The 23,226-nt window shown below is 40.6% G+C and overlaps 1 protein-coding gene across 2 annotated transcripts in view; it reads right to left on the bottom strand.

Annotated features, from left to right (window-relative positions):
- Nucleotides 1–23,226, bottom strand: part of rcor1 (REST corepressor 1) — a 91,516-nt gene that overhangs the window by 58,213 nt on the left and 10,077 nt on the right. For both annotated transcript variants that reach the window (XM_052022297.1, XM_052022289.1), the window contains exon 3: nt 5,671–5,751. In XM_052022297.1, the coding sequence (XP_051878257.1) occupies nt 5,671–5,751 (81 nt within the window). The remainder of the gene's footprint in view (nt 1–5,670; nt 5,752–23,226) is intronic.

The following is a 23,226-nucleotide window of genomic DNA, read 5'->3' on the forward strand; positions in this document are numbered from 1 at the left end:
TCTTCCACCCCCCCCCCCCCCCCCCACGGTTTTGATGGAGCCCTCACCCACATATTCTCCATTTCCTACTCTTCGGTTATTGTGATCCCACCCCTTTCTGCAGTGACCACTCTCTGGTTCTCCCCTCCTCAGGTATTTTCCCCTCCAACTGTACGTTTTGCGATACCTGTCCCTATGCCTCCTCCCTCACCACCATCTCGGGCCCTGAACAACGCTTCCAGGTGAGGCAGAGATTCACCTGCATCTCCTCTGACCTTGTTTATTGTATTCTGTGCTCTTGATGTGGTCTCCTCCACATTGGCGAGCCCAAGCGCAGACTAGTCAACTGTTCTGCCAAACACCTGCACTCCTTCCACCATGGCCTTCTGGGGCTCCCAGTTGCTACCCATTTTAAATTCCCCTCCCCATTCCCACACCAACTTGTTTGTCCTCAATCTCCTCCACTGCCAGGGTGAGGCTAAACAAACTAGAGGAACTGCACCTCATATTCCACCTGGGTAATCTACAACCTGACTGCATGGACAATGAATTCTCCAATTTCAGGTAACCTGATCCCTCTGTCACCTTTCTCTCCTCCTGATCAACCCAGTTCTTCCTGCACTTACCCCCTCCTCCCCCAGTCCCCCCTCACCTGGATTCTTTCCCCAGGCCATCTGTCCATCACCCACACACTCCTCTTACTGGGTCCCCTGCCCTGACTATTCCCATCTGCCCACCCCACCTCTCTTATTTGATTGCTACTTCCACCCTTCCCTCCTCCATCTGCCTATCACCCCTCCTCAACTGGAACCACTGATCACTTGCCAGCTCTTGTTCTGTCCCTTCCTCTCACCTCTTTAAACTGGCCATCTCCCTTCTATCTTTCAGAACAGATGAAGGGTCTCAACCTGAAATGTTAACTCTCCATTTCCCTCCACAGATGCTGCCTGACCAGCTGAGTTCCTCCAGCATCTCTAGTCTCCTGTTGCTAATATTTTGCCATTGTGGTGTAGTTGAGACTGACCATAAAAGGAGCCAAACAGTTGGAGTAGGAAATGATGCAAGTTTTCTAGAGTCAGCGAATTATCATAATGAATTTGATTGATTTTGCCAAAAACACAAAACCTGCACTGAAACAAGAAGTGAACAGCTTCCTCTCTTTGCTGCAAAGTCCTGTAACTCTGGACTGTACAGAATTACTTTGCAACCAGGATAAAGATGCAAGAATAATTATGAGGGGATTTCTATATTAAATAAAGTATTGCATTGTCACCAATCTGCAATATCTGCGATTGCAATAACTTACAGCTAGTAATATAATAAATTTACATAGCTCATGAAGCTGACAGCCAAACAAATCAAAGATCACCTTTACAGAAGGATCACTGAGCTCCATTTTGACAAAATATAAACAATTCTTCCTCTACATCAATGGTGCTGAGGTCAAGAAGGTTGAGAGTTTCAAGTTCCTAGAAGTGAACATCACCAATAGCCTGCCCTGGTCCAACTACGCAAATGCCACGACCAAAAGCAGCTCACTAGCACCTCTACTTCCGCAGTAGGCTAAAGAAATTTGGCATGTCCCCTTTGACCATCACCAACTTTTATTGATGCACCATAGAAAGCATCCTATCTGGATGCATCACGGCTTAGTTTGGTAACTGCTCTGCCGGTGACTGCAAGAAACTGCAGAGAGTTGTGGACACAACTCAGTACATTATGGAAACCAGCCTCCCCTCCATGACTCTGTCTATACTTCTCATTGCCTCAGTAAAGCAGCCAGCATAATCAAAGACCCCATCCACCCTGGACATTCTCTCTCCTCCCATCAGGCAGATGATACAAAAGCCTGAAAACATGTATCACTAAGCTCAAGGACAGCTCCCAATATAATCACAAGACTATTGAACAGTCCCCTAGTACTACAAAATGGACATGACCTCAATCTACCTCGTTATGACCTTGTACTTATTGTCTACTTGTACTGCACTTTCTCTGTAGCTTTTACACTTTATTCTGCATTTTACCTTGTACTACCTCAATGCACTGTGTAATGAATTGATCTGTATGAACGGTATCCAAGACAAGCTTTTCACTGTACCTCAGTATGTGACAATAATAAACCAATTCTAATAATTGATTTAATTTTATTTGTATCTTGAAATCTTTTGTTTTAATCAGAATATATTGGTATCATTTAGGAAAAGTTGATGTAAGTTTTCTGTACATTATAGGATAGCTTTAAATTTGTAGAACAATTGCCCTTACAGATCCTTGTTATTTTATTTGACCACACATGGAATAGGCTGGTACATTTCTCTTTTGATGACTTTCAGCTTCCTTGCATTTACAAAGTATTAGGGAAGGTTCAACAATCAGAAGTGATTGCACATGAATTATATCAGAATCAACATAATCCACTCCTAAACCAAAAATATTTAGCAAAAACAACTCACATTTATACAAATGCTGATAACAAAACAAAACACCAAGGCATTTCAGAGAAATGTTCTTGAACAAAGTTTGATATTGGGCCTGACATGTTCCGAAGGCAGGTGATCAAAAACATGATCAGAGGTTGCCTCATATGCTTGCACGTACAATGTGCCTGTACAACATCCAACCCATACACCTGATCTAACCCACCAGGCCTGCCACAGTGAGACAAGGTTAACCTCCAGCCTACCACAATGCTTTGTGATTTGATCACAGTGTGTCTACTAACAAGAGCACAAGAGGAAACTGGAATACTTTAAAATACTTTGTGTGTGGGAAGCAGCAAAGATTCTGGCAAAGCTGGAAGGAGACAGTGAGGTATGCAAAAGAACATTAGAGGTAATGAGCACCAGAGATCGAGAAGGGCAGAATGGAGATGATCAAACAAGCTGCTGGAGGAATTCAGCAGGTCAGGCAGTATCTGTGGAGGCAAAGAGATAGATGACATTTTGGTTGAAGCCCTGCATCAGGGCAGAGTGTAAAAGGGGAGACAGCCAATATAAAGAGGCTAGGGGCAGGGGTGAGGCAGGAGCTGGCAAACAATAGGTATGCAGGTTAGGAGGGGTTAATGGGCAGATGAAGCCCCGGGGGGGGGGGGGGGGGGGGGGGGGGAGATAGTGACAGAGGCTGGAAGGTGATTAGTGGAGACAAAGGGCTGCAGATAATGGAATCTGATAAGAAAGGAAGGTGGCAAGTGAAACCAGATAAGGGATGGGCAAAAAGGGAGCAATGGGGGAAGGGGAGGGGATAGGAGTCCGAGTGGGTAGAGCGTGGGTGACAGGCAGCTTTGTCCACAATAGCCATCAACTCCCCTCCCTATCCCCAGACTGACCCATCTGTCCCTGGCCTCTTCTGCTGCCAGGATGGAGGCTGCAAATGAGTATAGTGTGTGAGAGATAGGCAGATGCAACCAAGTGGGGAAGGGGAAAGAAACTGGGAAATTGGGGTGGGTGGGTCCCGGGAGAGAAAGGGTGTGCAATAGGACCAGGATGGAAGGAACAGGGGGGTGCAGGTTACTTGAAATTGGAGAATTCAATGTTCATGCTGTTGGGTTGAAGACTACCCAGGCAGAATATGAGCTGCTGTTCCTCTTATTTGTGGCTCACCCTGGCAGCAGAAGAGGCAGAGGACAGACAGGTCAATGTGGGGATGGGGAGGGGAGGGGAGGTGAGGTGAAATGACTTGCAATTGGGAGCTCAAGATGGCCATTGTGGGTAAAGCTCAGGTGCTCAGCAAGGCAGCTGGCCAGCCAGTGCTTGCTCTCGCCGACGTAAAGGCCATATCGAGGGCACCAAATACAAAAGACAAGGTAATACCAGAGATAGTGAGATCTGCGTAGAGCAAGAGTGAACTGCAGATAGCAAAATCTGTGAGGGAGTGCCAGGGACAAGTAAGGAAGTGTATGGACATCTAGATAGCAAGGAAGTGTATTTTATTAAAGATAGAATTAAATACACAATTTTGCAAGAGGAAAGTTGCAGAGCCAAGGAAATTTAACTTGGAGAACTTTTTTTTTTAAAAAGCACATCTCAACAACCTGGATGCAGACAGGAATCCATAACCAGGAATCAGTTTCTGAATAAGGGGTACACCAGTTAGTTCAGAGTCAAGAAGAAACATCTTGAGACGTCTCTAGGAGTAGCTGGGAGGGCTACTTGGCCTACTCCTGCTCTGATTTCTCATGTCCAGCCAATTTAATTCACTGCATGTGATATTGAGAAACAGCTGAGAACAGTTGATATAGCAGAGTGACAAACAGAACATTGATGAAAGGTTATTTTAAAATGCCAACTCTCCTTTTCCACAAAAAGGGGCTGGCCCAAGTCTTTCTAGCATTTGTTTCTAATTCAACATGTTAAGAGCACCATGACTTTGATTTATAATCAACAGATAATGAAGAATTCTACACCAGTTTGAAATCAAAAAGCAAACTTTTCACTTTTTTTTAAAACATTAGGAACCATTGTGTTTAATAATCCCACTGACCGACCAAAAATGATCAGCTTTTCTGAAGAAATCAAATATTTCAAAACTTGAATTATCCAAGCTTCACTACAGTACATGCATGTTATTCCTCACAATGAAATGTTGCAAGGAGCATAGAATACTCAACCACTTGTTAAATAAAAGTTGTAGAAACGTGAAAATCAGCAGCTGCCTTCTAGTTCTGTCCTATTAAGCAAATATAATTATGAACAGACTGACAAAATTGACAGGTGCAAAGTTTGCAACAAATTGAGCTCAGTAACCCCTTAAACCAACAGGTATTTCTAATGTTTCTTTATAACTTTAGAAGTTCCAGAAAAAGTCTTCCCAAAATTTGCAGATACTGGAAATATGAACTATGAACAGAGTTGCTGTAAATACTCAGTAGTTGTGAAGACCTGAGAAGAGTTAACATATCAGGTCGATGTCCTTTCCAATGAAAGATGATGAATCTAAAACATTAACTGCTTTTTCCAAAAAAATGTTGCTTGACCTGCTCGAAGACTAATCTTGTGTACTAGCGGAAGGATAATTATTTCAGAAGATTGCAGTCAAGAGTGAACTATAAGCATTGATATAGCCTTTCCCAATAAACCACAAAAATAGAGCTGCACATTGTTCAGTGTGCTTCAATTAAGTTTTACAACTCTTTGCCAACTAAAGGATACCAATGATGAACAGACCTCAATATTATCATAACTATTTCAATCTCAAATAAACAAAATTCTTACATTGATGATTGAGTGATTCTGGTTTCAATTAATCTGGCTCTACATTTGGTACATTCCTTTTGAAAATACCTAAGTATATTACTCTTCCATGTGTACGCATGCAAATAAAGTCAAAAGCTCAGCTTTAAGATATACATTTCTTTAAAAAGAGTCACAGGCACAGACCCTATTGTCTATTGCCTTTGCCCTCTTATGTGAAGGATAAAATCCCCATGGCTTTATGTTGAAACTGTGTAGAGGAACCAGCATTTACTTTAATTGAATCTTAACAAGCACAAATTCAAAGCAGACTATATACTCGTGGGCTGCATTCTGCACTGTTTTTCTCCAAATAAATTCTCCACCAGTAATTGGTGTAAATCCAACATCTCAGAGACCAATTTCTTGGAAAATTGGGAAATATTCATTTGATCTTATAAAGTAACAGTCTTTAAAATGAAAATGAATGTTTGAAATATAAATTGAAGTACGAACTTACATTTAGACTCGGAGACATTCTGATTAGGTGACCAGACCAGCATTCCAAGGTTGTCCCTTTCCTGACATTGCTTTGCAACTTCTGTGTGCAAAAGGATAAAAATAAACAAACTCTTTATTTGATATTCATGACATGTACCTACTTCCAGCATTTGCAAATAAATACAAATTAAAAACAGTGGCTGGCAATGGTGCCTCCTACTCAGCAACCCACATCCGATCCCAAACTTGGGTGCCATCCGTACAAAATTCCCAGGTTTTCTCTGCAACCACATGGTGTTTTTCCAGGTGCTCACATTTCTGGGGAGCTGATGGACATGTGAAAAAGCAAGTTGCAGAGGTGTAGGAAAACAAGGAGGTGAAATGAGATTAATAGGAATTCTCCCTGGAAGATGCCATTGAGTCATTTTAAGTACAAGAACAACTAGTTCTATCATTGCACCAACATACTTAGCTTTAAGTAGACTTGTTGTATATGTAAGATGAAGAAGGGGTGGGTTTTGGCAGCCAGCAGATAGGAAAACAGTAAGGAAACAATGGTAAGATGAGGTAATTTGTTCCTTTATATTTGAGCATCACCTATTGGTTCATCATTTACAATGTGCACAATTCCTGGATTCAATTTTCTCCTCTTCACACATTCAAAGGGTCCTTGGCCTCAGGATGTTGCAAAATCGTTTACACACAATGAAATGCAGTTACAGTTGTTGAAAACGTAGGAACTAATTTGCGTACAGCATGCTCCTATGAACATTAATGTGATTACAACCAGATATTCTGCTTTTATTCATGCAAGATATGTCTACTCCAACAAGGGCAGCACTTTCTGTTCATCCCCAACCACAGTCAAAAAGAAAGCCCTCTTACTATGATGAGGATGTCCACAATCTTAGCCAAAGACAGTGCAGGAAAAATGATACTAGTTCAAGTGAAGATGTCATGTCCCTTCAAGAACTGGGAGATGACTGTTTAATGCTCCTGCTGCCCTCGTGTGGTATAGGTCAAAGATTTGAGACAGAACAGCCCTACCTGCTAGCACTTACCAAAACAGAAAATGCTAGAAAAACACAGCAAGTCAGACAGCATCTGTGGAAAGAGAAACAGTCAACATTCAGGTCTGTGACCCTTTGTTTTCTATTTCAGATTTCCAGCATCTGCAGCTTACTTTATTTTGATTTACTGCTGGCATTTATCACCTTCTTAGGTTAGAAAGTGGCGAGACCACCAGAGTCACTCAGCTTGAAGACACCCGTAATTACTGTCCCCTTTCAAAACCACCAGGAACAAAGAATCTCCTGCCCCATGTGTCAAAAGAGGTAGGAATGGTGACCTTCACTAGCAGAAATCCAGCTACTGAAATTGTTAGGTATACCCGAGCTGTTGACTAACAGGTCTCTGGCCAATTAAAACACTGGAAAGCTTTTAATTTTGTTATTTTACTTTTTATAGCAGAGCTTTCACCAGCAGCTGAACACATCAGAAAACTGCAAGAACATCCCCCATGAATTTCTACTTATTAATTATAATATGCACACTCTGGAGGCAAGGCTTCCTATTAGTGGCACTCAATCAGGAAAAAGTCTTATAATTGGGTTTAAAAAATGCAAATAATACAAATTACAGTTCCTTTCAAAAACAATTTCTGCCTACAATACCAAAAAGGCAGACTACCCAAGTTGATTGGATGGTGAAGCTAATGGAAGAAGCTGAAGTGAGCACCAGAAGATGCACAAATATTCTGTAGGCTTCCTCCCCTGGCAGAGCATTAAGAGCTGCCAAAAGATTTGTACATAATATGGAAGTGTACTGCCCGAGTATTTTAGGACTACTTTATTACCGGAAGGCAGGTAGATAACAAAAAGTGTACTTAACTCATCTGAGAAAGGTGCTTGTTGTGTTGGGACTCTATTGGCAATCCTTTTAATGATGAAAGGAACAGTCTGAGGGTTGTACATTTAAATTATATGGCAGGTCATGCTTATTATGTACTAAGGCTGATATCAGATATTTCTTTCCAGCCAAAGCTTTTATTCCCTGGGGATCTGCCTCAAAAATAAAAAAAGGGACTAAATCAAGCCATTTGGCCTCTCACAACGAACTTTAAAATAACTTTTTATCTGTTTCCATTTATGGTCCTGAATTCATGAGATACTTGAAGTCACTGCTAAATATTGGGTGGTTGCTTGTTGGCCATGCTGGCAAAGGTCAAAATTGGGGCAACTTGCGGATCAGATAATTGAGTCAACATGGGGGTCATCATGGGAGATACAGAAAAACAATCCACACCTCACTCCTTGCCTTTATGTTCTGCACACACAGGCAACCATTTGGCACTGGTAGTTGTACACAAACAAGCTACATGCAACCATTTGAATACAACTGTATGCATATCTGGGATTCTCTAATCTCTCTATTCTTCATTCTGTTTTCTTGCTAATATCACTTCCCTACAAATCTTCTGGGAGTTCATGACCAGCAAGTCGATTGAGAATGCCAGCAGTGCATGTCGGCAGGTCTGACTTGAAAATGAATGAAATTTCATTGCAGAATGGAATGCAGAGGTTGATTGATATAACTGGCAACCTTGGAAATAACTGCACAATAATTAGAGTAGTTTTGCAACTGACACTTGGAAAGAAAAGGGAATTCAGGTATGCAGAGTTGCTTGTTAAGTTGAACAAACCCAATACTGCGCTGCCCAGGACTGCAAGAAACTGCAGAGAGTCGTGGACACAGCCCAGCACATCACGGAAACCAGCCTCCCCTCCATGGACTCAGTCCATACCTCTCACTGCCTCAGTGAAGCAGCTAGCATAATCAAAGACCCCACCCACCTGGGTCATTCTCTCTTCTCCCCTCTCCCATCAGGCAGAAGATACAGGAGCCTGAGGGCACATACCAACAGGCTCAAGGACAGCTTCTATCCCACTGCGATAAGACTATTGAGATGGACTCTTGACCTCACAATCTACCTTGTTATGACCTTGCACCTTATTGTCTACCTGCACTGCCTCTGTAGTTGTGACACTTTACTCTGTATTCTGTTATTGTTTTTATCCTGCACTACCTCAATGCACTGTGTCATGAATTGATCTATACAAACAGTATGCAAGACATGTTTTTCACCGTACTTTGGAACAAGTGACAATAATAAACGAACACTTAGCAGGTGCAGCTTGATATAGCTGGTTAAACTGATCAGATCAGTGCAGCACTGGATTCATCAAGCAATCTGCAATGCAGCCATTAGTCTCAGGTGGCAAACACATCAAGAAGTGGTGGTTTTATGGAGCATCTTTAAAGGAAAAGAGGGAAAGAGGCAGGAAGGTGTTGGGAGTGAACAACAGGCCTTAAGGTTTTGGCACTTGAGATACAGGACCAAAAATGGGTATCTATTGGGTTTAGGAGTGGAGGCAAATATAGAGGGCACAAGACTAAAGGAGTCAAAAACAAGGATAAGAATTTTTATAAATAGACACAATACTTAATCAGGTGAGTGCTTAGAAAGAAGTGCACTGGAATATTCCAGTCTATGGGTAACAAAGGCATCTGGTTAGCAGCTATGGAATAGAATTTGAGACAGTGAATAAAGATCAATCTTTCCAATAGTCAGAAGAAAATTTTGCTTATTGATGTACTTGGCATTGAACAAGTAATTACACCATTCAGAGAAAGTGAAGTGGGTCAAGAGAAACAGTGTTAAGGTAGATGGTGCTATCAGTATGTTGAATTGGAAGTTGTCTTTTTGGATATTACCAGCGGCACCATGAATGACAAAAGAGTTGTCCAAGGATAGATCTTGAGGGAATTTAAAAGAGGGCCAAAAGAGGAGAAAAGATGAGCAGTAAATGTAAAAGTTAGCCCAAAAATACTCTACAGTGATAGATACCAAGAGTAGTATTGGACATCCAGAATATATAGACAGGCAGGTGGATAGGTGAATGGTTATCAGATTAAATTTAATGCTGAGGAGTAGGAAGCATTACATTTTTGGTAGGAGGAATGAGAAGAGGTATTATAATTCTAACAATGTATAAGAACTGAAAGATTTGGGGTATATGTCCATAGTTCAATGAAAGTGGCACAGCAGGTTGAGAAAGTGGTTAACAAAAAAAGCAAATGAGATCCAGGGCTTCAATGTGCAAGAGCAGGAAAGTCATAATGAACTTTTATTAAACCCTGGTTCAGGCACAAGTCGAGTATTGTGTCCAGTTCTCAATGCCACATTTTTAGAAAGATGTAAAGGCTTTATAGAGCGAGCCAAAAAGATTTACTGAAATGATTCCAGAGACTAGGGGCTAGTTATATAGACCAGAGAAGCCACGATTGCTCCCCATGAACCAAAGAAGAATGTGAGGAGATTTGACAGAGGGTTTTTAAAATCAAGAAGAGTGGTGAGAGAAGGAAACCAATCCCATTGACTGTAGGATCAAGAACCAAGGACAAAGAATGAAGGCGATTGACAAGAGAACCAGAAAGTGAGGGGGGGGGGGGGAAAGAGGACTTTCCTCAGCAAATGATAATGACTTGGAATACACTCAAAAGTAAGTCATAGTGGAGGCAGATTTGATTGTAAAGAAGCTGGATAAGTAACTGAAAGGAAAGAATTTGTAGGGAGAGAGATTAATGGGATTGCCCTTTCATAGTCGAATACAGACTCAATGGGCCAAATGACCTCATTTTATGCTGTAATCATTTTGTGCTACTAGAAATAACCAAATAGTCAATATTTCTGGCACCATCTGATATATTAAACTAGAAATGGGCTACAAATAATGGGAACAGGTTGACTTTGTTACAATTACATGGTTGAAGAAAATTTCTGCTCATCCAGTTCCATATATTGAATAAATAGTTTGACAATATCGAGACAATGGCCAAACCAAAAGGGGTGTTAAGATGTCGAGTGTCATGAAACATGCAGAAACTGAAATGTTTTCTGAAGATGCTGTTAACTGGCTGTATTTGAATGGGAAATAGGAGGCATGAAGGATTGATTTTTGAGGAACACCAGAGGCAATGCAATGGGGTGGGGCCAGAAGCCATTCCCAGTGTTCTCCAGCTAGATGAGAAACCTGGATGAGAAAGGAAAAGGCAAGTCCAGTGTCATTCAGCTAGGTGGCAGCAGTGAGATAGAGAACTTCACTCTCATGCTCAACCATCTCAAAGTCTGCAAGCCGGTCAGGGACAAAAAGATACATTTTATCCATGTCCCAGTCCCAGAAAAAGCTATTTTTGGCCTTGATAAGAGGAACATCAGTTTTGTGGTAGTGGCAGAAATTTGAATGAGTAATTCTAAAAGTATGGGAGTGATCTGGGACAATATATTTAATGGTGATATAGAGATAAGGAACTTGAGATGAGATCACAAGAAAGACTGTAGATGCTGGAAATCTGGAGCAATACACAAAAAAAAAGCCAGAGAAACTCAACAGGTCAGGCAGCATCTCTGGAAGGAAATGAACAGAAGACGTTTCAGGCCGAGACCCTTTAGAGATGGGATGGTAGTTTGCGGGGGGGGGGGGGGGGGGTGGAACTAGATTGTTAATAGTTCTCTTCTTTTCAACAATGTCAAATAGGGGAAACAGAAAGAAAATTGGATGGTCACTACATTTGTAGGAATAAAATCAAGAGACCAGGAGAGTTCAGAGCAGTAACGTTAGGGGAAGTTTGACCACCACCCCCCCCCACCCCGGGGACAAAGGGAATTAGAGGCAACTATAGGACGGCCTCATTCCTAGTCACTGAATTTACAAGTTCCTTGTACTTGTTCTTGCAAGATCAAGTAAGGGAAACCAGAGTTTAAGCAGATAGAGGGAAAAGTTAGAATTTACCCTCACATTCCAGAATGATGCTGGAGTAAGGAAGAGTTTTAGCAGATGAAAGCAGAATTCAATAGTACATTATATAGACCAGCTAAATCTGTTGATGAATGGCAAAAGCAGTTGCCTGTTCAAATCTATGCTTCATGGTCTCAAACAAGATGGGGAAATATACCTGTATATACACACTAGAGGGTGGCATAGTGGTACAGCTAGTTGAGCTGCCGCCTCACAGGATCCTGCAACCTGGGTTCCAATCCACCTATGGTCCTCCTGTTTTTTGTTCCCTTTCCCCATAAACATTCACCCTCCCCCCCCACCGCCACCACCCAAATACTCCATCACTCATTTTCATCCCCCACCTAGTTCCATCCAACTACTACCCACAAACTTCACCCACCATATATCCTCCCCCATCTGGTTCCAGCTGCCCGTCATCTCTCTTTTAATGGTTCCCATTATCACCCTTCTTACAGATGATCAGATTCCAGCACTTGTAGCCTTTTGCGCCCCTGCCTATCATCCATCAGCCCTTGCCACCACCCCCCCCCCACACACCCAAACCCCACCCACCCCGAGAGGCAGCATCTATGGAAGGAAATAAACAGTTGACGTTTTGGGCCGAGACCCTTCACTGGGACTGGAAGGGAAGAGGGCAGAAGCCAGAACAAGGTGGTGGGGGGAGGGGGAGGAGGAGCAGGCAGGTTATAGGGGGAAGGTAGGTGGACGGGGGAAAGATGTAATAAGCCGAGAGGTGATAGGTAGAAGAGGCAAAGGGCTGTAGTAGTAGTAGTAATCCGGTAGGAGAGGACAGTGGACTGTGGAATGAAGAATGGAGGAGGGGAGGAGAGGAGATGGGCAGTAATTTGTTTTTTGCTCCAGGTTTCAGCATCTGCAGTTTATCTCTGGAACTTTTTCTAGGTTGTACATTCCCTGTGACCACATGGGTTTCCTCCCACATGTCAAAAACATGTAGGTTGGCAGGTTAATTGTCTACTGTAAATTGCCAAAATTAGTCAGATGAGTGGTAGAATCTGAGTGAATTATTGGGAACGCAGGGAGAATAAAATGGGATTAGTGTCAAATTAGCACAAATGGGTATCTAAAGGTTGGCATGGACCTGGTAAGCCAAAGTCCTGTTTCTGTGTTGTAGGATTCTACGTGGCCAGGGTGAGAGAGAACAATAGTTTTCATGAAGACCGATACATCAAAGATAGAGGTCAGGATGTGGTTGTGCAATTTGGTACAAAAAGTAGCAGTGAATTCAGGGCCAAAGGTGGAGAACATTTTGTAAGTGAGCTGGGGAATTACTACGTACATACGAGCTGATGAAAGAGGAGGATCAGGTCACTCTGCTACAGCAGACCAGTTATATTGAAGGACTGGGGTAAACAACAGGGGGGATAGAACAATGAAAACTTAGAGGGGAGGGTGCAGAGTGGTAAAGCAAAAGATAAAGGAGGCAGAAAGAAAAAGAACATGTTTGCATCCAGAACAGCAGCTTCAGTACACATGCAAATGATCATTGGACAAAGAGGAGCTTAAATCAAAAGGTCATAAAATTGATGTTCATTGGGTGGAATTAGCATGACTGCCTAAAGTCAGGTGTAACAGTCACCTACGAAAGTGTCAGAAAATATACTGAAGATGCCATTTTCATGGAATTCAAGGTGCAAGAGGTGAGCAGCACTCTCTCACTCTCTATCCTACGCACATTTTTTTAAATTCTCTCCCTCCCTTCTCCTCCCCCCACCCCCCAAATTGGTCATGCCTTTAACTGCATGGTCTTTAAGCTCCAAAGTTTCTTCCCAAACCTCTACTTTGCTTTTTCCCTCCTGGGATAACCACTAAATTCCAGTTCTTTCATAAAACTTTTGTTTACCCACCCTAATCTCACATCACGTGTCTCAATGTTACATGGTATTTAAAACATTCCTGTGAAACATCTTGGAACCTTTTATTCCATTAAATAGATTATTGTTATGGGATATCATATGAAAACCAAAGTTTAGAGTCTTCATTTATTGATCCCACCAAATCAATGACAATTTAGCTCAAAGTCACAACAGTCAAGCACCCTACAATACTTCAGCATACTTTTCAGGGCAATCTGTTTCCTCAGAGCATTCATAGGAATGTAAACAGGCAAGATGAGAAACACATCCAGATCAACCCACTACAGTATACTGAATTAGTAAAAACATCCAGATCGATGTAGAAGCAGAGTATGCGTTTCTGCCATTGGTAGTGAGCAAACCAACATGTGGGATGAACCTATGCTACAGCTCTGGTAGAAGTGATCATTACAGAGACCTTGTGAAAACAAAGTCCACCTTTACAAATACACCCTCCATAGTCTTGTATGACAGTACAAGTACACTGAATGGAATAAACTTGGAATAAATCTGCCATGGAGATGCTGCGGACCAGATATGGCCTGGCATATCCCTCACTCTGTTACAAACAAGCAAAAGGATCATTGGCAGAAGGGCATACCAGAAATAGCAGAGATAAGACTAAAAATGAGGAGCCAACTTGATGAACCTGCAAAGGACTACATGAGCACTAAACAGCAAAAACTGTATTTTACAGATTGAGCCAAGCGCTCCCACAAACAGTAGGTCAGATCAAAGCTATGTAATCCTACCACATCTAGTTGTGAATAGTGGGGGTGGAGGGCAGGGACATTAAACAACTAATGAGAACATTAAAGAATATCCATACCCTCAATGATGGCAGGGCCCAAAACACAACTTCTAAAGGCATAGCTAGGCATTCATAACCATCATCAATAACTGCTAAGCAGATAATACAAACTGCGTCCTCCCAAAATACCCACCAGCGTTAAAGCCAGCTTTCAGTCAAGTCAATTCACATGATATCAACAAACAACCAAGAGCACTGGCTACAGCAAAGTTTAGGGTTCAAACAACCTCCTGGCTATAGTATGTGCTCCAGAACTAGTCAAGTCTTCAACCAAGCTGTCAGATAGATTGTACATCTGACAATATGGAAAACTGCCACTGTTCACAACTCTAAGATCTTGTCTCCTAGAAAGGCAAGATACAATTTGATTAAATTTTGCAGAAATGTTGGGAGAAATAGTAGGGTAGATGGAGAGAAAATATTTCTGCTGGTTGGGGAATCTAGGATTAGAGGCTAAAGTCTAAAAATTAGAGCTGAATTTCAGGAGTGAAATTAGGACTCACTTTTACATGAAAAGGGTGATAACATTTTGGAATTCTTTTTCAACAACAGTAATTGATAAGAGGTCAAATTTTAATTTCATATCTGACAATGACCATTTTATTCAGAAACTGTAATACAAGCCACAACAGGCTCAAGTAACCAAGTGGTGCAACTCCTGTTTCTTTCTGCCCAATTCTTCATAAATTATAAACCTGGGATTTGATATATTGACATCATTTTACTCTCAGCCTTGTTAAAACTTCTAAAATATAAAGGGGGTCTTTACAAGTATGTCAAACCTATACAATGAGTACAAATTTTGAAGATTGTAAACTAGATTATTTGGTCATTTTATATAATGATTTTTAATAACTTTAGGGCCTTTGGATATTATTAGTTGGAATACTCTTGTGCTTCAACAACATGCACTGGAATGGTTTCAAAACCCAGCCTTGCAAGTACTAGGACCCACAGGTGCCCAGTCTCCTGTACCCACTTACCTTCTTTACTTGCAAATTGGTTCTGTAGGTTTGATCTGTAGATCTGTACAAGAAAAGTAACCAAGCTCTCTAAATCATCCATGAGATAGCCACAAGAACAAGATAACACAAAAAAAATTGATTTTTAACAAAAATCTACAAAACACTCAAGATGAATGAAAAAAAATGTAGGAAAAAAAGTAAAAAAGTAAAACTTTCAGAGAAACCGAGCATGAATGAAGGCCAAACAAATTGATTCATCTGTCACTGCTTTGAAAGCAAAATATTTCCATAATTAAAGTTTATTTCAAAACTACACAAAAACGTTAGTATGATTAACTTCCACAGAGAAAGTTATACTGCTCTGCAAAACTAGAGTAGTAAGCAGAAGAGGTACGCAAATAAAATCACTTCATTCAGGTACTTCACTGTTGAGATTATAACTGGATCTGAATAGGGGAAGCTAAAAGGCACTTTATTTTGAGAAACAATGAAGGATCAATCACAATAGTGGAATTTTAAACCAATTGAAACACATTTAAAATAGATTGGAATATAGGAAGTGCTCACAGTGAAAAAGAATTTGTATTGCATATAGCACTGCTTTCAGTCAAGAAACAACTACTTGATCCTATTCTCGGTATTAAAGTACAGCAAATCAGTGAAATCTGGAATGTTTGAAATGTGGCAAGTACAATGTAATTTTTTCTTCATTTTTTTTTAAGCAAAAAGTTGAGCGTATACTGTACTGCACTAGAAAATACAAGATCAAAATGTGCCAAGACTAACTTTAAAGAAATCCTGCAACTAAAGCCACAAGGACGTTGTTCTGGATCCTGCTGAGGTACAATTCCCTCGGCGAAGCACACAATTCAAAAGCCCACCCCTCCTGCACCATAAAAGATAGAATGCAAAATGACAAAGTTAGCAAAAGATAGCCCCTAGGTTTCCAACATATATTGCCTATCCCTAACTGTTCTTGTGATTGTGGTGAAGTTCTTCTGGTGAAGGTATTCTCTAAATACTTCAGGTATTCCCCTTATGCTTCTGCAAAGAGAGTTCCAGGACTTAATCATCTCCAGTCCTACACCCCTCAAAATATCCTTGTTTTGTAGTTTCTTGATTATCAAGGAATGTACTAAACACCCATGCCCCCAGCCACTCAAGTTCCAAAGCTCTGGAATTCACTTTCTCCACCTTTATCCCTTTCCTTCTTTGAGGTACTCCTTAAAGCCTACATTCTCCTTGCTCTAATAATTTCTAGTGTAACATGGGGTCAAAGTCTGTTTGGTAATGCTCCAGCACTTTGGAACATTTGCTACGTTAAGGACACTGCAAATAGAAGTTGCCTCACCAAAACCAATGGATTAGCTCTGTATGCTGCCAATGGACACAACTTGCCACCAGACACGCACTCCTATATACAGATCACCCACATTTGAATATTTTACGTAAGGATGTAAAGATACTGGATCCATAAAGCCATACAGATTGACAAGGTTGAATATGCCTAAGGGGATGGAACAATGAACTCAGATTGAGATGCTAATCCTTCAAGGACAATTGGGGGTTAAATGTTGGCCTTGCCAATTATGTACAAATTACATAAATGAATAAAACCTATTTATCATTTTGAGCATCTCAGATCACACAGATTATATTAAAAGACATATTTCTATCTGTGGTTAAAAGTGTTCTGTTAAGCTTCTATCTTCATGGTGACTTTGTGGAACACTCCTACCAGGGCAACATATACTTCCTGAGGTACAGTATTTAAAACCGCATGCAGTATTCTAGATGGGCATGTCCAAGGTTCTGCATAAATACAACTTTCTCCCTTGTGTATTTCTGCTCTCTTGAAATAAAGAGCAACATTCTGAAGCATTAACATTGTTTAAGTACCTCTACAGTCTGTGTAACTGCAGACCAGTTTTTGAATCTGTGCCTTTGGAGGTACCAAAATCTCTATTTTGTCATGGTTTCAAATCTCTTCTCATTCAGAAAGATTTTTGGATTCAAAATGGATGACACCCTTCCCCATTCTGAATTCCATCTGCCAGAGGTTTACTCATCAAATCTGTCCCATTTTAATTTCCCATTCTCAGTTTCACAATTTACTGTCTTCAACTAGTGTCACCTGCAAACTTCGATGCACACATTTGGTATTCCTTAATCCTATTCATGCAGACTCCTAGGCAATACTACTTGTCATATCCCAATCAAATTCCATTTCTTTTAACCCTACTCATCTCTTACTTTTAACCAATTATAAAATTTTGACACAAGACTGCCTCAAATTCTGAGGATTTTTACTTTTACTATAGCATCGACTGAAGTTTACATTAAGCATTAAATTTCAGGTACTAAAGTACAAAATTTATCACAAATTGAGGGTGTGATTTAGTTGTCTAAAATTTTTGAAAAATGATTAGATATCTTAGAAGAATGTAATTATGTGAGAACCATCAAGCTATCTTACTAAAACCAAATTAACACACAGGACATATGGATATCGTACCACAATCTTAGACCATATGGCAGATAAATATTTCAGTAAATTTACTTTTGGATGTCAGCTAAAAGCAAGATCAGCATCAGAAACTATTAACAAATATTTTAATACATGCTATTTTGAGTAAATGTACATGCAAGCACATGTGGCAATTGTCATTACTTGAGAAAGGAAGCATAAGAAACCTTGCATACAATTTTAGGACAGTAAAAGAATGATTGGAAAAATATTACTTTTTGAAAGGGTGGTATGCAAGTTTACAGAATTTTTAAGCACCAATTCTTTAAGCTGTAAATGGTTTTAAATATAGAATTCATACAAGGCAAATTTGTAAAATTAGCCTTACTCAAGTTATGTGTGGGGGAGATGTAGAAAATAATTGGAACAATTTGCTTAAGTGTATCTGAAATTCTGTTCAGGAAAAAAGGCACATGTGATTACATGCATATTATAAAGTGAGCTTCTCTTCATACCATTAACACAGAAATTATGACTTAAGATATTTTCAACTAATGATACAGCTAACATCTGCTCTACACCTGCACCAAAGAAACAACATTTGCTTGATAGGCATTTTTGAACAGTTCAATGCTACTGCTTGCTTCAGGTCTTGGGTCACATATCTGATTCAAATATTCCACTGCCATTCTGCAGTGTAGTAGAATGGCCTCAACAGAGACTGAATTGTACAGAGGCAATAACAGGGAGTTGAAAGCACATCACTCCGTTCACCATTATGCTCAAAGTCATCTGGAACTAATAAACCTCACCATACATAATATATGAAGCATAGGAACAGGCCCAACCATTCTATGTTGGTGTTTGCACTGTAAACCAATCTTTTCACATACCATCTACCTCATCCCAGTTTTGCAGCATACATTTCCAATTCCTTTTCTCTCATGTATTCGTCAAGATTACTTTTGAAAACATACAAGCATCAGCATTTCCTCTGGTCCTTTCTTTTGAGGATTGGAGGACAATTGCCATTCCAAGTCATTGGTCTGGATTTTTAGAGTTTTGCTAATGGTAAAACTAAGTGTTCACTATAATTATACCATGAAACTGATAGCAACCTCAATTTCCACACATGCAGAGTTTTATGCAGACATCCCAAAGCTGTTGAGAATGATTCCACATTCTTCCATCCACTGCCTCATTTTGCTATCATCTTTACTAAATTGACAGAAATCATTTGCCATCAAAAATGAGATGTTTATGTAGTCTTGTTATAGAATACCCTAAAAATAAAACATTGTTGCAAGGAGTTTAAGTAGGCTTTTAATGGCGTTTTATTCCACACAACCACAAGAAATAGCAGGTCATTCGGCCTTTCCAGACTGATCTGCCATTCATTTAGATCTGTTGTGAATTAACTCAATTACTAAGCCTCCACAACCTTTAAGTTAAAGACTTCCAAAGATTCACAAGCCTGGGTGAAAAGATTTCTCATTTAAATGTCCTACTCCTTTATCTGAGACTCTGACCCCTGGCTCTAGATTCCCCAACCATGGGAAACATCCTGCTGAGATCACCTTTTTCTTCTAAACTGCAGAGAATATGCCCAATGTACTCACTCTCCCCTCAGAGCAAACCCATCATCCCAGGACCCCTTTTAGTTAATGTTTACTGCACACCCCCTGGGGCAAGTGTAGCTTTATATTTATTTATATTAAAAAAGGAAAGGAGACCAAAACTGCACTATACTCCAGGTGAATTTCACCAATATATCTTTACTTCTGTACTCAAATGCATTCATAATAAAGGCCAACACATCATTTACCTTCTCAATTGTTTGCTGCACGTGAATGTTGCCTTTCAGTGACTCGTATACAGGAACACCTTGGTCCCCTCGAGCATCAACATTTCCTGATCTATCACATTTTAAAAAATAATTTGCATCTCTGTTTTGGGTATTTAAGTGGTTGACCTCACTTTGTTCCACAGTATATTCCATTTGCCAAGTTCTCACCCACTCAAAGCTTTTTAAGATTGTCACAATCCCACCTAGTTCTGTATCTTCAGCAAATACGTGGTCCATCAGCCAAATGGTTACTATTGTGAATAACTGGGTCCAAGTGATACTGCATATGTAACAGCCCATTTAGTCTATTCAGTGCTCAGAATGTGGTCTCCTCTACAATGGAGAAACCACAACAGATTAAGGAAAGGGTCACTTCTCTCCACAGATGCTGATTGATGTGTCAACTTCTTCCACCATGTTATTTTGGTTCCGATTCCAGCATTTAGTTTTATTTTCCAGAGCAGATTGGATGACCACTTTCCACACCTCCATTCAGTGTACAAGAGTGACCCTGAGCTCACAGCAGTCTGTCATTTTAATTCTCTATCCCATTCCCACTCTAATCTGCCTTTGCCGTATGCACTGTTTTATATTACAGCCTTCGAGAGTGGCACAATGGTGTAACAGTTAAGGCCACTAGCTCACTGCTTCAGAAATCCAGGTTTGATCTTAACCTCAGGTACTGTGTGGACTTCACACAATTTCCACAAAACCACTTGGGTTTTTGCCAGATGCACTAATTTCCTCGCAACCCACAACACAGGCTGCTAATTGGCTATTCTAAATTACCCTTTAGTGTAGGTAATTGGCAAAAGGACAAAGGGAACTTGCTGGACATGCAAGGGAGAATAAAGTTGCAAGACTACAGGGAAATGAGGAAGGTGTGGAAAATGGGATTGTTCTGCTGGCAGCCCATATGGACCCAATGGGCTGAATAGCTGCCACATATTTAAGGATGCACCCAGCTATTCCAGTCAGCATCAGAACTAGCCACTTTGATGAAAGATTTTCAACCTGTAATGTTCTTCTCCCTCCACAGATGATCCAGCAGCCTGAACTGCTGAATACTTCCAACATCCTCTCATTTCAGATTTCCAGCAAGTGCAACATTGACAGTTCCAGCAACCCTCATTTCTCTCTCTCATCTCTTTCTACTTGCATCAGCTTCTGACAGATCAACTGCAATTAACAAGCTTCCATTGTCTTCACTAAAATCACACCACCACTTAAGAGTAATACAGCATGGAAACAGCCCCTTTGGCCCAACTCATCCACGCCGACCATGGTGCCCACCAAGCCAGTCACATTCTCCTGCGTTTGGCCGACAGTGGCATGCAAAAGTTTGGGCACCCCGGTCAAAGTTTCTGTTACTGTAAATAGCTAAGCAAGTAAGAGATGACCTGATTTCCAAAAGGCATAAAGTTAAAGATGACACATTTCTTTAATATTTTAAGCAAGATTACTTTTTTATTTCCATCTTTTACAGTTCCAAAATAACAAAAAAAAAAGGAAAAGGGCCCCAAGCAAAAGTGTGGGCACCCTGCATAGTCAGTACTTAGTAACACCCCCTTTGGCAAGTATCACAGCTTGTATACGCTTTCTGTAGCCAGCTAAGAGTCTTTCAATTCTTGTTTGGGGGATTTTCGCCCATTCTTCCTTGCAAAAGGCTTCTAGTTCTGAGAGATTCTTCAGCCATCTTGCATGCACTGCTCTGCTGAGATCTACCACAGATTTTCGATGACGTTTAGGTCGGGGGACTGAGGGCCATGGCAAAACCTTCAGCTTGTGCCTCAAGGTAGTCCATTGTGGATTTTGAGGTGCGTTTAGCATCGTTATCCTGTTGTAGAAGCCATCCTCTTTTCATCTTCAGCTTCAGCTTTTTTTATTTACACAGACAGTGTGATGTTTGCTTCCAGAATTTACTGGTATTTAATTGAATTCATTCTTCCCTCTATCAGTGAAATGTTCCCCATGCCACTGGCTGCAACACAAGCCCAAAGCATAATCGATCCATTTTGTCTGATGTTACTGCAGTGAACATCCTGGCTAGAAGCATAGGTGGTTCTGAATCCAACTGTACAGCATCAAGGAACAATGCTTGATAGTGTTGGATAGCTACTGTTTTTAATCCATTGTGATATTACATGGCATAAGTAAAATTTGCCGTTGTGATGTAACTAACATCCAGATTAACGGTATCCTAGTGCAAGCCAATGATGATACTTATTGATATTTCTGGGGGAAGGCCACTATAAACTTTTCAGTCTCATTTTCTTTACTTGGTGGGTTCTACCATAATTCTGGATGGAGATATTCATGCAACTGTCTTCCATTAATTGTTCAGCTGCCCAGACTGAGTGCAGAAGGACTCCAGGGTGTTAATCTGATCTGCAGACAGTGGAATAACTTAACTGTCTATCATATTCTGCATCGACTGTTTAGTCCTGTATGTAACTTCACCAGGTTTGCATGTCTAATTTTGTGTACCTGGTACTTCTCCTGGCATTCTCTTCTGTAGTATTTATTGAACCAATAATGAACCTCTAGCTTAAGGATAATGGAAGTGTGAAGAATATGCTGGTACCCCAAAGTTACAGATTGCAAGGCTAATATAACTCTGCTGCTAATTATGGCCTAGAGTTGCATGGATGCCTAACTTTGAGCTGCTAGACATGTTTGGAGACCATCTTCAGTGCAAAGATGGAACTCTGCCTCCACAGGAAAATGTAATGGTCACTCCCACCTATTTCATCATGGGCTGATGCATCTGCAACAGGTCAATTAGTAAAAACAAGATCAAGTTAATATTTCTCCTCATGCTTCTTTTCTCACCATCTGGCACAGGATCAGTTTCTTAGTCATGTCCTTCAGGTTCTACTTGAAGTGCCCTCGATGTAAGTTCCTCAGAGTAGATTCTGAGCCTTTGCTGCCTTCAGCAGTGATGTGCAACATGGAAGAGTAATGATTCACTGAAGCAGCTTAAAATCATCCAGGATAAACAATCTGCTTAATCGCCCCACCCACTAGTTTACATATTTAGTTTCTTCAACACTGCTACAAACGGTTCTGAACTAGGTGCACTATAGCAATTTACCAAGACTTCAACAGTCCTCACAAACCCATTGCCTTTAAGTGGTAGAAGGACAAAGGCAGCAAGCACCTTGGAACACCATTAACCAAGTTCTCTTCCAAATTGCATACCACCATAATTTGACCATCTGCATTGCTACATCAGAGTTCTGGAACTCCCTACCTAACAGCACTGTAAGTGTATATACAGCACAGAGGCTACAGCCATTCAAGCAGCTGCTTAATACAGCCTTTTCAAGTACTATCACAGACGGACAAGTGCCTGCCTTACCAGCAACATACACTGCCTGGAGTGAATAAAGAAGCAATACTGCTTTCTTCTTTATAGCCCACTTGCTATCCATTTTATAACTGCACTAACTCCACCTCAAGGGTCTACTAAGACAGTGTTTGAGCAATGCAAATTGGAATGAATTGTACACTCAGACCTTAAGTTTCAAGAGAAAATTCAGATGAAGTCAACAACCCAATATGACTAATGGATAAAATTTTGCAAACATGCACTATATTTTATAATGCAAGTACCAGAATCAGGTCCAATGTCAAATCATAGAGAGAAACTTAGGATCTTAAGTAACAAACTTATAATGAAGACAATGAGAACATAATGAAAATACAAGTCACTATTTTTAAGAATGATAGGTTTTAAATATTTCAGTTC

The sequence above is a fragment of the Pristis pectinata genome, chromosome 1 (assembly GCF_009764475.1).
Source record: "Pristis pectinata isolate sPriPec2 chromosome 1, sPriPec2.1.pri, whole genome shotgun sequence".
Classification (NCBI taxonomy): Eukaryota; Metazoa; Chordata; class Chondrichthyes; order Rhinopristiformes; family Pristidae; genus Pristis; species Pristis pectinata.